Below are 14,680 nucleotides of genomic sequence, written 5' to 3'. Positions count from 1 at the left end.
AGGCGCCTGGCGTTTTTGCGGGTTCACTCTGAACTCCTTGAGCTCAAAAAACTTAGAGCAGAAAGCATCCAACATCATCTCCACATTTTTCCCATTGTCCAATCAGATGATTTGAGAGGCCGGCCTTCTGTGGTGGTCACAACAACAAGTTTACAGTTGGTAAACAATGGAGGAGAAACTGGTGGTAGTGGTTGCTGGATAAGTGCAGTACTTGAAACGTCCATGATGGAGGAGAAGCTCCTGGACCAACTGGTGGTACTCCCCATGACCCAACCTCTTTATGTACCCACACAGATCTCTGTTTATCTGCTGACAGCCTCTCACCCTCAACCAGAGCTACAGACAAAAACTCGGACAACACCCAAAAACAAGTTGATAGATATTTAAATGTTCACCGTATAACCGCGCCTTTATTCTGACTGACAGGTCACCGTGGTAGCGACATGTAAATCACACCATAAGGCATCCCCTGCTTTATGGTCTATGTTACTGGGACTATCATTTACTGAGTTATCTTCTTGCTGTATTAAAGACTTGAAATGAGAGACTGAGATCATAAAGTCATCAGGAAAATATTTACTGAGGTCGTAAAGCACAGAGGTCGATTCAACCAATGGAGTCGCCTCCTGCTGGACATGCAGCTGGGAGAAATTTTCCTCGAGGGTTTTCTACCAGAAAGATTCTCCTGGTGAAGGTTAGAAAAAAGTTTTGGTTTGGCAGCAGTGTATATTTAAAGTACCTAAAGTGAAAGTACTCACATGCAGAATGACCCAATTTAGAATAATATTTATGATATTATTGTGTTATAATTATTGGTGTATTAATGTGTTCATTATTTTAATGTTACAGCTCATTTTAAAGACTTTATAAACTCGTGCGTAGCTCGTGAATTTGTCCTCCAGGGTCAATACATTTGATCTTAATTTATAATATTACAACATAATTTATTTGTTAATTATATTTTGTATAATTATGAAGTTATTGATGAAATGTAGAAGAGTAAAAAGTGTTGTCCTGAATGTAGTGGAGTGAAAGAGGAAAGCAGCATCAAGCTGAAATACCCGAAGCACAAGTATCTCATTTACTTGAAAAAACATACAATTATGGAATTAACCATAATTACTGTTTGTGATAGTTAATAAATGAGGAGCTGTGTGTTTATTGTGTTATTAAAGTTTATGTTCTGCTGATATATTTACACTGAGTGTGTCACTGAAGCAGAGGGAGAGGAGTGTTTGTTTATGGAGGGCAGATGTCTCTGTGTCATTCAGCACTGTGATAATCTCACTGAAAACCACACAACTATTTTTACCTCCTCGCCCCGACAGCTCCCTCCCTCCCTGTGTCCGTCCCCCCGTCCCTCTGTGTCCCTGTGCGTCTCTCCTTCAGCCCTCAGTGTTTCTGAGGCTCTGCAGTGTCCACAGCATGTAAATGCCCTGATCTCCATGAACGCTCCTCAGGTACTGTGTTTAAACTTAATATCTGTTGTTCATCACAAACTTTAAAGAGCAGTGAATCTGTTTAAGGTGCTGAGACATGAAAGAGTCAGTCATTAATCATGGAGGGAATTCAGATGAAAATAATCCATCACTGCTTTGTGTTACTCTGTGAAACCAGGTTTTTTATTTATTATTTAAAATGAACTAAATATTTAAAGATTAACTTGGTGAATAAATTTATAATATCAAACCAGGTGAGCTGAAGATTGTAGATAAAGATGTTTAACACTTTCTGCTCATTTATCATTTTATAATGTTGTGTATGAGGATCATAGAAATTATAAATGATCATTAATACAGACAGGCTTTGACTGATTATTACATAAAATATTTTCATTATTAATTGTGAATAATATTGAATATTGAAAAATTCAAATTTTATTATTTATTTATTTATTTATTTATTGTATAAACAAAAGAATATTTGATTAATATTGACAACTATTTTAATAAGTCTTGAAATAGTAAACATAATTTACAACCAAATATAAATAGTTTACTAACACTAGTAAACCATGAGTAATGTTGTGTTCGTACCAAATGTGATGCACTTGTAAGAGTCTGAATGCTAGAAAATTTTGTGTTGACTCGCTTCATATGCCTGTGAAATCGCTGAATTGATGAATGAACCTCTGCCGGCCAACATCCTTAGCGTCACACTTCCCTGGAAGATCGGTGCCCATCGCGCCGCGTGGCAAGAATTTGCATCTAATCGCATCTTTACATTTACTTTACATATACTTCTTTTCTGCGTCACATTACTCGCACAAGTTTGAATGCTAGAGTATTTTGTGTTGACACGCTTCATACGCACAAATAACTTGCATTATCAGTGCGTGAAATCGCTGAATCGATGAATGAACTTTCGCTGGTGCGTCCTCACCGTCATACGTCCCTGGTTGATCTCAATGCTGATTGGCTATCGTGGTGCGAATCAGTCGCTGAAGTTCAGATTTTTGAATGAATTAGCATATGACACAAAATCATGCTACTAGCTTAATTTGCGCCACTTAATTTGCGTCTTTTGCATCATTCGCTCTGCGTCCATTGCATCCATCGCGCCACTCGATGGGAATCCGTGTCTAATTGCGTCTTTACATCTATTTCACTTGCCTGAATTGTTTTATTCGCGCCCGCTGAATAGAAGGTTTTGGTGAAAAACAGCTCATTTGATAGTTATGGTTGTTGACCCCTGTGCCATTTGACTGGTGGACAGAAAATTTTGCACCCTGAATCCGACCTCAACACAGCATCTTACCCAACATTCTATTAAGAAGAGTAAAAAGCACAAAGTTCAGCATCACCGCTGACCGGAAGACAAGATGTTTGGATTCTCTGGGAGAGGGTCAGTCGTACTTTTCTCTGGACGATAAACAAAACAGACACCGGCTTATTGCCTCATGATAGACGTACTGGTAAAACAAATTCAGTCTCAATGACACAAAGAAAATAATTTGGATTTTTTAATTAATGACAAAACATCATGGAAGAAGAAAAAGGTTGTGAAAATAATAAAGGTTTAACCATCACTGACAAATACTGATCAGTATGTTTACTTCAAGTGAACCAGTGTAGAGCTGCAACGATTAATCAATCAATAAATAAATTAGTCAGTCTACAAGAAATTAATTGGCACCTATTCTGATACTATATATTTCTCCTCAGCTAAGGGATTTGCACAGAATCCCTTAAAAGGTTTCCTTCGTTAAGGACATTTTTTTTTTTTTTTTAGCTTATTTACTGCATTGAAAGAGATTTTACAGATGTACAGTTTCCATGGAGATTGTTTGTTTGTTTGGACAGAGGAGGAAAAGATTAAACTTCTGGATGAAAACAATCATAGAGAGCACAAACTACAAAGTAAATTTGGTCCCCAAATACCAGAAAACAGGAAATGACTGTAGGAAGAAGCAACAAAAACTAATTCAGTCAAATCTAAAGTGTGTCCGTCAGGTTCTCCTGGTCACAGAACAGTCTTCGTAGGGTGTGTTAGTTTTTTCATTTATCACCATAAACTCAGTCATGTTGAAGTTCAGACAGAGTCAGAGGTACCTTTTACCCTGCTTTGGTTGCTAAGGTCTTTTGTGCAAAGGTCAAGGGATTCCTTAAGTATAAGACCAAGAGAAGGAGAAACCTTAAATACTTAAGTAACCGTTTTCAGGAAACCTTAAAGAGAGGACCGAAGGGTGTTTGTGCAACTGACTGTATCATGAGGAAACCTTAACTAGGACTTTAAAGAAAATCTTAAGTTAAGGTGTTTTGTGAAACTGGCCCCTGAAGCTTTTCTTTGTCATACCTGATGATGAAGTGAACACCATCTGAAGACGTCACCTCGGACTCTGGGAAGTTACACAGCAGGAAAGGACAGCAGAGGAGACGCCCTCACACCAAAACAGGACAGCCACTAAAAAGGTTCACAGGCTGAGATCAATTTAAAAAACAAACAATTTTTTCAGCACTTCAATTAAAACAAAAATATATTTGTAATAAAAAAATAAATAAAATTGTATTTTCTCTATTTTATTTGTTATTTTATCTTTAATTTTATTTATTTTTGTATTTATTCTGTGTATAGCTGTGTTTTTTGTACATTTGTATATGTTTTGTACAGTGAACAAGCAGATTCATCTATAATAACACTAAATTGTCGGCTGCAGCCCTGCTGTTGTTACCGTTCATCGATAATGACCTTGATAAAGTTATTTATTGATCGATCCGGTCATTAGCTCTGAATGTGTCTTTATATTTAGTGAGCGCTGCTGTGTGGTTTCCATGTGAGGCCAAACTGCTGTAAAGAGATCAGATATCATCTAAATCTGTTGGAGATCCCCGTCGGCACTTTAGCTGCTGAGCTAATGTTAGCTAACGTTAGCATTTCATACACCGGCTGAGCAAACAGACCTGAGACCAGCGTCAGACGCAGAATCACCACAGAGCAGATCACACGTGTCATGTAGCGATGAAACAGTCGCCATCACACTCTGACTCAGAGTCTGAGCAGGTACAGTGTTGATCTGAACCTGGTGTCTGAATGGTACTGTTTTTATCTTTGTTACCACAGAAGAAGAACATCAGTATAACAGCTGATTCTGAACAGTTCTGTTTGTGGAACTAAATTCATGTTCTCTATGTTCTGCAGGAGACCCGACTGCCAAAGTCCAGCAGCTGATGATCCAGAGTGACTCCGGCTGGTTCAGTGTCAGTTTGGGGAACGTTACATGTTCACTGTGAAGCTTCAACAGAAGGAGGAGAGGAGATAAAGAAGAAGAGCAAAGCCGTCAGAACGATGAGAGAACTCGTTCATGTTCTGTCCAGAGAAAATCACTTTAATTTGAAGTGAGACGACAAACACTTGGATTCTTCAAATCTGACAGGATTCTGGATTTAATCTTTGTTCATGACGACCGGAGAGACTGAGGAGACATGTGGAGGACAGCAGGAGGCAGGAAGAAGAGAAGAAGGAGGGAACATGAAGGTGTCTCGCTCTTTCACTACTCTGAGCACCATCGCCATTCAGGCCGGCCAATCACTGCTGGTCATCTCTGTCCTCAAGGTACGTCTGACAGTAGGTTAACACACAAGGGAACACTTAAAGGTCACAGTCTAACAGGAAGTCAGTCAAACGTAAGGGATATCAATGTGTCCATTTATGAAGCACAAGTGATTGTGAATCAGTTTCAGCTGCTTTGGTGCAAATCAAAGTGACAACAGGTGCAATGGAGAGGCAAAAGCAACACCCAAAAAGGGAATGGTTTTACATGTGGTGTCCACAGACAGCTGCTCTCTCCTTATCCTTCCTGACTGATTCTTCTCTAGTCTGGTCTCCTGCTAGTGTCCTTGTCACTACTGGTAGCATGAGGCGGTACCTGCAGCCCAATCAGGTTGCACAGGTAGTCCAGCTCCTCCAGGATGGCACATCCATTTGTGAAGGTTTGCTGTGTCTCCCAGCACAGTCTCAAGAGCGTGGAAACCTTAAAGAGAAGACCTAAGGAGACCGGTAGTTACACGTGGAGAGCTGGACAGGGCTGCAGAAGGGCATCAACCCAGCAGCAGGAGCAGCATCTGCTCCTTTGTGTGAGGAGGAACAGGAGGAGCACTGCCAGAGCCCTACAAAATGACCTCCAGCAGACTGGTGGTGTGTTTCAGGTTCACACTGTGCACATGTGACAGGTGTGAAAAAGTATGGAGACGCCGTGGTGAATGTTATGCTGTCCGTGACATCATCCAGCATGACCGGTTTGGTGGTGGGTCAGTGATGGTCTGGGGAGGCAGATCCTTGGAGGGTCACACAAGGATCACCTCCTGGTGCAGTGGGCCCTGGGTTCCTCCTGATGCAGTGGGCCCTGGGTTCCTCCTGGTGCAGTGGGCCCTGGGTTCCTCCTGGTGCAGGACCTGGTGTGTTCAGAGTGTGTAGGCAGTTACTGTATGATGAAGGCATTGATGCCACTGACTGGCCCTCTCTTTCCTCTGATCTAAATCCAACTGAGCACCTATTGGACGTTATGTATCGGTGCATCAGATGCTGCCAAGTACCACCACAGACTGTCCAGGAGCTCACTGATGCCCTGATCCAGGTCTGGGAGGAGATCCCCCAGGACACCATCTGCCGACAGAGAGCATACTGGCACGTGGGGGCTTATAGACAGCTAGCTTTGACTTAATGTTGATAAAAATCAGAATACTTACCTTAAATTTACTGAGTTTAGAGACACTGACACTCGACCTGAACGAGTTCTGAGACTTTGAAGTTTCTCTGGAGGCTTCGGGAGATACGAGTTTTCCAGTCACATGTGCTGTTTCCTGTTATAGAACAAACTATTTACTGATACTGCTTGAAGGGGACTGAGCTGTGTGTGTGTGTGTGTGTGTGTGTGTGTGTGTGTGTGTGTGTATAACAGCTGATGTCTCTCACTGTTTTGATGGTGTGTGTGTTTTTGAAATATGTGTGTATGCCGGAAAGTAGGGTTATTACCATTGTTTTTGAAGTGTGTGTGAGTGTGTGAGGTTATGTGTGTTTGTGTATGTGATTTAGTGCGTGTGTGTGTTTGTGTGTGTGTGTGTGTGTGTGTGTGTGTGTGTGTGTTTGTGTGGTCATGCGTCACGTTGTGTCTTTTTTGGTCGACATGCCAGAGATACTGTATCATCCTGAGGAATGCAACACACACTCAAACACACACTCAAACACACACGTGCACAGACACACATGCAGCTCCGTCCGACCTGCTGCAGACAACATGACAAAATATTATGAATAAAACTTTATCAACAGTTTAATGTAACAACAAACTGGTGAACTGAGTCTAACCAACTTCATCAGTAGTTATCGTTACAGCTGGTGGAAAGTAACTAAGTACAACAATACTCAAGTACTGTACTGGAGTACAGTTTAGAGGTACTTTTTCATCACTCAGTGACAGAACAGACTGTTTTTAATACTGACTGTGTGTGTGTGTGTGTGTGTGTGTGTGTGTGTGTGTGTGTGTGGTGTGTGTGTNTGTGTGTGTGTGTGTGTGTGTGTGTGTGTGTGTGTGTGTGTGTGTGTGTGTGTGTGTGTGTGTGTGTGTGTGTTCAGAGTGGGTTTCTGGTCCACCTCCAGCTGGTCCAGGTCCATCCTGGTCTCTGTGAGATCGGATCAAACCAGGAAGAGAATCAGACCCTGATCCAGGAACAGCAGCACCTGATGGAGAAACTCAAGGTACAAACACACACACACACAAACACACCCAGCCCGGTCACCAGAAGAAAACATTTGCATTGTACGTTTCACACTTAAACAGTAAATGGACTGCACTCGTACAGCACCTTTCTAGTCTTCCGACCACTCAAAGTGCTTTGAGTGGCCACACTGGTGGCCGAGGCTACCGTACATGGTGCCACCTGTGGCTCAGTAACCACTTACACGCTCTCACACACTGATGGAACAGCCATCAGGAACAATCTGGGGTTCAGTATCTTGGCCAAGGATACTTCAACCAGGAGCCAGGGATTGAACAGCGGACCTTCTAGTTCATGGACGACCTGCTCTACCTCTGAGCCACATCGACTAGAGGAATAAACGATGCCAGCGTCACTCGTCGGCACCAGAAGTACTTGTTAAAATGTATCAGGCCTGTTTGGATTGACATGTGAAGCCGAGTTCCGATCAAAGATTCACGATGAGACAAAACCATTTTAGAATGTTGCAGAAGAGCTCATCTCAAGCCGGCTGATGGTGTCACCTGCAACTCAGCTGGTCAAATTGCCGGCGGCCGGTTCTCTCTTAAATACACAGCAAATAATATTAACTTTTTAACAAGTGAGTTATTGTCATGTTTTTGTAGAATAACCTGTAATGTTTGTAATACCAGGTTGGCTATGCTAATGAGTGAACTTGTTCATTTTATTGGTGTCAGGACTGTGAAGAGATTCATTCTGTATGAACCCTTTTTTTACCATCTGTTGTTTCAGAAACACGAGGCGGAAGTTCTTTCTGTGGTGGAGAGGAACCAACAGAATGAGCAGAGGAAGAGGACGAGGATGAAGAGTGAAGAGACAATGAACACGAACAAGAACAAGGAGGAAGTGCATGAGGCCATGGAGGTGTCTCTGAATGAGGGATGGTCTCTGCTCCTCTGTCTGCTACAGAGACGACAGGAAGTCCTGACGCTGGCTGCAGAGTTTTACCGCCGAGCTCTGGAGGTACCATTGAAGAATGACCTCCACAAGGATTCAGTACACTGAGCTGGTCACAGGATTAATATAAAATAAAATAAATGTATTGAAATGTCAGAAATTGATAAGCCAATAAATAAATACAAACATAAGTAAATTAAAAATGTATAAATAAAAATAATAATACAAAAATAAATATGTTTGGGGAAATTAGCAGGGAAAATTCAAAGGGCAAATAATAAACCAGTAAATGAATACAGAAATAAATAAATAGATACAAACGTGTAAACTGAAAATGAATAAATAATTAAAGGGGAAAGTTTATTAAGTTAATAAATATAAATACAAAAAGGAGCACATTTACATAGAGTGTTAATTTATGTCACATTTTATCAATCAATTTATCAATGTATTCATGCCTACATTTATTTGTAATATTTTGGGTACATTTAATGACATTTTAATTTATTAATTGAATCATTTATTTATATATTTTTTTATTTTGGCAGTGTCAGCCCTCCACAGCTGATTTCCTGGTTAGGAAGGGATTTTAAAATCCCATCAAATTAGCATTATTATTTGGACCTTACTCATTTTTAAAAAACATTTTCACAAAGTTTCACACCTAAAAATGAAGCGCTGTGAGGAGGAACAGGAGAACACTGGTTCACACTTCCTGATTTAACTTAAGTCTCTGAGACGACCTGGTTATCTGTGTTTTTGTCCTTTAAATATGAAGGAGAGTATTTACTGTCCTGTGTTGAACCCTGAACATGCATTCTGTGTTGAAGTAATACGACTCTCACATGTTCATCTACTGTGAAGCTGTTTGTGACCTTTGACCTCCTCCCTGTCGACAGTAAAAGGACGCGGTCCGTCCTCTGAGGACATGATTTATCCCCGTCTCGTGTCTCCGTGAAGGACGTTTGTTTCAGCCTCACATTCCTCAGGCTGTGCTGTGGATTTGCCGGATCTGTGGTGTGCCGCTGTGAGCCGTGCTCATTGGAGGGCTGCCATTTTATTAGCAGCACCTGCTGTCTGAGGACGCTCACCTGCTGCAGCCTTCGCCCAAACAGTCCAACAATGAGATTCTATTTTCATCCTCTCTGAACAAACATCAGGTTTAGTCGTGCTAGCAGCTCTTTGGATGATAATGCCAAGTGTGTCAGTCACTGATCCACCACTTTGGTCCAGATTATAACAGATGAAAGAGCTTTTGAATGGAATTTCCATTAAATTATTGTTTAGACATTCATGTTCCCCAGAGGATGAATCCCTCTGACTTCAGTGATCCTCTGACTTTTGCTCGAGCAACACTAAGAGGTTGAGTTTTGTGATTCTGACCGAAACATTTCAACGTCTTTTGGATGAACTTTGATGAAATGCGGTCCATCGTTCGTGATCCCCACAGGATGAACTGTAATAACTTTAATGATTCTCTGACTTTCAATCTAGCGCCATCATCAGGTCAACATTTTAGCGTGTTAAATACTTACTCAATATGTGACGAGGTCGGAGTGAGAATATGTTGTCACTAGCGATCTCCTGGATGTGGTGGTTTCTACATTCTGGTATCACTCGCCGTCGCATCATCTCATCACTTCAGTTCATTGTCTTGAGAAGTTGTCTGGTGTCTCTAGTTCAGATCTTCAGTGGTTAAAATCCCAAACTGCCCACAGAACATCATCAACACTTTGTTTTCTACTTAATTTTAGTAATGATTTTATTTGTGGTGTGCCACAAGGCGCCATGTTAGGTCCATACACATTCTTATTTATACATGCTCCCCCTATATCCTGCAAAACCACACCTGTCCAGGTGAGATCCTTCATAATATTACAATGTAATATTTCCAACTACAATAAAAACCTTCATCACCATATGAACCAGTACAACCTGATGATACTGGAAGTTTCAAAATCTGCTTTAACAGCATTAATCTGGGACGTCAGCTTGATGAATGCTTCCAGTCCAAACAGACTGCATCTCAGTTTTACCTTCATGCTCGACTTTAAACACACCTGACACTAACATCTATCTGTCTGTTAACACCTGTATCTGTCTGTCTGTCTGCAGTTTGCCGTCAGTGTGGACAGATTTGAGGATCTACAGATCAGATCGGACAACGTCACACTGACTGAGGTGCAGCTCAGATATGACTCCATGAGGAAAGGTACCAGTGATAATATTAATTTTAGTATCAGCAGTATTTATAGAATTAAACACAGCTGCAGCACAAATTTAATTTATTGCCTTAAACTGCCTGAAGGCATGAATGACTGGTCTGAACCCTCCTGAATGCAGATACAGATATTTTAAAATAACTCACGCCAGTATAAACTGCATGTTAACTGGTTTGTTGTAGGTTGAGTTACAGGAGGTTAAAAACTATTTAAACAGGTTTTATACTGGTGTAAAACTATAGTACACTGGTTTAATCCATAGAAAACTGATTTAAACCCATTCAGACTGGTTTACACTTTAGATAAACTGGTTTACACTCGTTAAGACCACATTAAATTAATGTTATAAACTAGTTTAAATGGGGGAAAAACAGTTTTAAATTATACATAAAGTGATTTGAACTGGTAACAATGGTTTTAAATGATGTATAAAATTGTTTACACCACATTAAATTAATGATATAAACAAGTTTAAATGGGTAAAAATGGTTTTAATTGATATATATACTGGTTTAAACCAGTAAAATGGTTGTCAAGGATGCATAAACTGGGTTAACCTTTGATTTAACTGGTTTAAACCACACTAAATTAATGATATAAACTAATTTAAATGGGTAAAAATTGTTTTAAATTATGTATAAACTGGTTTAACTTTAGAGAATCTGGTTTAAATTACATTAAATGATGTATAAACTTTGAAGAAACTGTTATAAATCCTGGATAAACTGGTTTTCAGTGGAATAAATGATGATTAAACTGGTTTAAACTGGTTTGTTGCAGGTTGCTGGTTGTGTCTGACAGAGTTGTGTTATGAATCACTGCAACATGAAATAAAATCTCTCTGATCGTTGATGTCTTTGTGTTTTGATTTCAGATCTTCTGGGAAAATCTCTGCAGGTTTTAAGCAGCAGCAGCGTCCTGCTGCAGAAACTGAGACAGCTACAGAGGACCGAGGCCCTCCAGAGGAGAGGAGGAGTACTGCAGGACCAGGAGGAAGAGGAGGAGGAGGAGGTGAAAGTGTTTCAGCTGCACATCTGACAACTGTAGAACAGATTTACTGAAAAAATGTGGTATTTGTATTGACTTTGCAGCTTTAGTCTTCATGTATTCACTGCTGTGACATCGCTGTGGGGCGTGGCTACAGGTGCACCAGAGAGGACAGAGACACTCTGGACTCACTCTTTGTTGAACATGTAGGTTGATGCTGATGCTGCGTCCTCTCTCCAGAGCTCCCGGTGCAGCAGAGGGGTGGTGCTGAGGGTGGAGGAGCTGGTGGAGACGCTGCAGGATCGGAGGAGGAGGGCTGACCAGGCCTTCAGGCTGCAGCTCCAACAGGTGGAGAACAACATCAAGAAGGAAGAAGAGACCACAGAGGCTGAGTCTGAAGTAAGAGACAAACACAGCAGAGAGCAGACTCAGAGCCTCATCATCACACACTGATTTAATTTATACATCTTTATTTTAATAAGATATGAGATAAACCTTTATTAGTCCCACAGCACCATACATACATCTATATCTATTCATATCTATGTCCATCTATAGGTAGATAGACATTGATATAGATGTATATATATATTCCATGTGAAATACAGTGTAGTAATGTATGAGAGAATTACGGATGTGACAGCAGAGTGATTGAAGTGGCAGCAGTGAGAGTCATCAGTCTGATCTGTCAGCGTCCATCTAGAGTTCAGTTATAAATATCAGTCCTGTCTGCAGTCTCAGTCTTCGCTCTCACATGACCTCCCATTTAGAAAATAACCCTCAGATATTACACAGTGTTTCATTCTGACATTAGAACATCACGTTAAACATGCAGACCTTAATTTAAGAGTTGATTTGTCTGATTTCCAAGCAGCGATCCAAAACCTGCAGTTCCTCTGACGTCCACACACAAAACTTAAAATGCTAATGTGTCAAGGCTTCACAATGTACTGTTTCTTGTCTGTAAAATGAAATAAAATCAAAGCTCTGTTTCTGCTGAGGGAAATGTTTTTGACTTTACTAAAATAAACAGGAGGTCTGCGTTGACTTGACTTTGGACAATGTTAACATACGTATTTACAGGCAATTGTACAGGGGCTGAACCTTTTATATAGCTCTGCTGTTTGATGATGTGACTGTGACCATGAACACAAATATACAGCAGGCAGTTGTCCTCAGTTTATAAGAAATTCAGAGCTACACCAGAACATTTATGATTTTCCTCTCACTCTCCAAAACAAATGCATGCGGTAATTGCCGGTTGCAGTCGAGATTTTACGAATGAAGCCAGCATTCGGAATTTTACGACACCAGGCTGTGGGTGTCATACTGCTTCGACCAAAAGGGGGCGCTATAATCAATGAAAATGGAAAGTTCCGCACAGCTGCTTTAAGGCTTAAAGTTACACATAATTAAGGGCGGGGCCTCTTTGAGTGACAGACTGTCTGCAAGGTCCTGCTACAGTCCATGAGTCAGATCCACCCCTTGCTCCTCTACAGCTCCACCCTCTCACCCAAATATGGTCACTTCTGGCTCCAAAAAAACAACATGGCGACAGTCTAAATGCCGAACTGAAGGCTAAGAAACAGGAGTCCACAAACCAGTGGGTGAAGTCATGATAGCTACGTCAGTTATTTTATACAGTCTATGGTGTAAACCTTGACTTAGACCACGCTCTTTAGCAGAGGTGGAACCTGAATCAAGACACGGCTAAAGGGGGAATCCAAACATTTGGACTTCCGTGGACCTGCAGACTTTACTGTTGTGCACTGGTGACGGTCTGTCAAGACTGTTAGATTTTTTCATCAAGTCCACAAAACCACTACATTCTCCAGAAACTCCACCAGACTTTGTCCAGGTTACCCATAGATAAATTCACCAGGTCATGTTCATGTAGTGATGTCTATCATTGCCCTTTTGCCCAAATATGGTCACTCCTGGCTCATAGAAAACAAGATGGTGACGAAATCGGGGCTTTAAAAACGGGAGTCCACAAATCAGTGGGTGACGTCATGGTAGCTACGTCAATTATTTCAACAGTCAGTGCTGATCTTTCACTGTACAACAATAGTGTTTAACATTAACAGGAAGTTCATGAAGAAGAGTCAGACGTGCAGTATTTATACTGACACATCCCTCTGTCTCCACTGCAGGACTGGAGTCTCACAATTCATGAGATCCTGGACCAGGACCTGCAGAGCACAGACCTGAGGTCAGATTCAACAACAGCAACAGGAACCACAGACCTGCAACCAGGATCCAGGTCAGACCTCAAGTCAGAATCGAAATCAGATTACACTGGAGACCTTAACCCTGGAGCCAGTTCAGACCAGACACCAGGACTGAACTCATATCTGAAGCCAGAATCCAGATCAGAGGACACCAAAGACCTGCAACCCAGATCAGAGTTGAAGCCTGGATCTAAATCAGACCTGTTTAAAAACCTGCAGTCTGGATTCACATTAAACCTGATGGCTCGTTCTAGATCTGACCCCAAGTCAGATTCTAAATCAGAGGAGAGTCGAAACCTGCAGCCCGGATCTAGTTCAGACCAGACGCCAGGACTGAGATCATATCTGAAGCCAGAATCCAGATCAGAGAATACCCAAGACCTGCAGCCTAGAACTGGATCAGCCTCACAGTCTGGATCCAGATCAGAGGAGTCAGGATTAAAGTCCAACCTGCAGCCAGGATCCAGGTCAGACCTCAAGTCAGAATCTAAATCAGACGAGACCGAAGACCTTCAGCTCAAATCAAATTCTGGATCTAAACCAGACCTGATCAAAAACCTGCAGTCTGGATTCACATTAAACCTGATGGCTCATTCTAGATCTGACCTCAAGTCAGATTCTAAACCAGAGGAGACCAAAGACCTGCAGCCCGGATCTAGTTCAGACCAGATGCCAGGACTGACATCAAATCTGAAGCCTGAATCCAAATCAGAGCTGCGGCTTAAATCCAGATCAGAAGAGACCAAAGACCTACAGCCTGGATCTGGATCAGCTTCACAGTCTGGATCCAGATCAGAAGAGTCAGGATTAAAGTCCAACCTGCAGCCAGGATCCAGGTCAGACCTTGAGTCAGATTCTAAACCAGATGAAACCAGAGACCTTCAACTTGGATCAGAGATGAAGCCTGGATCTAAACCAGACCTGATCAAAAACCTGCAGTCTGGATTCACATTAAACCTGATGGCTCGTGCCAGAACTGACCTCAAGTCAGATTCTAAACCAGAGGAGACCAAAGACCTGCAGCCAAGACCTAGATCAGCCTCAGAGTCTGGATCCAGGTCAGATGAATCTGTGTGACGGAGCTGTGATCTGTTCAGATTTCTAACATTTGTAAAACATGAAATCTGCA

The 14,680-nt window shown here is 41.5% G+C and overlaps 1 protein-coding gene across 1 annotated transcript in view; it reads left to right on the top strand.

Annotated features, from left to right (window-relative positions):
* The first annotated feature begins 1,383 nt into the window (after nt 1–1,383).
* The window catches only part of ccdc141 (coiled-coil domain containing 141), a 36,501-nt gene continuing 23,204 nt past the window's right edge, over nt 1,384–14,680 (top strand). Inside the window, exons 1-8 of the mRNA XM_050048844.1 lie at nt 1,384–1,460; nt 4,639–5,052; nt 7,072–7,194; nt 7,947–8,177; nt 10,227–10,323; nt 11,208–11,344; nt 11,561–11,719; nt 13,474–14,609. Of these exons, the coding sequence (XP_049904801.1) occupies nt 4,897–5,052; nt 7,072–7,194; nt 7,947–8,177; nt 10,227–10,323; nt 11,208–11,344; nt 11,561–11,719; nt 13,474–14,609 (2,039 nt within the window). The 5' untranslated portion in view covers nt 1,384–1,460; nt 4,639–4,896. The remainder of the gene's footprint in view (nt 1,461–4,638; nt 5,053–7,071; nt 7,195–7,946; nt 8,178–10,226; nt 10,324–11,207; nt 11,345–11,560; nt 11,720–13,473; nt 14,610–14,680) is intronic.

This window comes from Epinephelus moara, chromosome 7 (genome assembly GCF_006386435.1).
Source record: "Epinephelus moara isolate mb chromosome 7, YSFRI_EMoa_1.0, whole genome shotgun sequence".
Taxonomy (NCBI): domain Eukaryota; kingdom Metazoa; phylum Chordata; class Actinopteri; order Perciformes; family Serranidae; genus Epinephelus; species Epinephelus moara.
The sequence above is the reverse complement of the archived record's forward strand: the minus strand, read 5'-3'. Positions and strand labels throughout refer to the sequence as shown.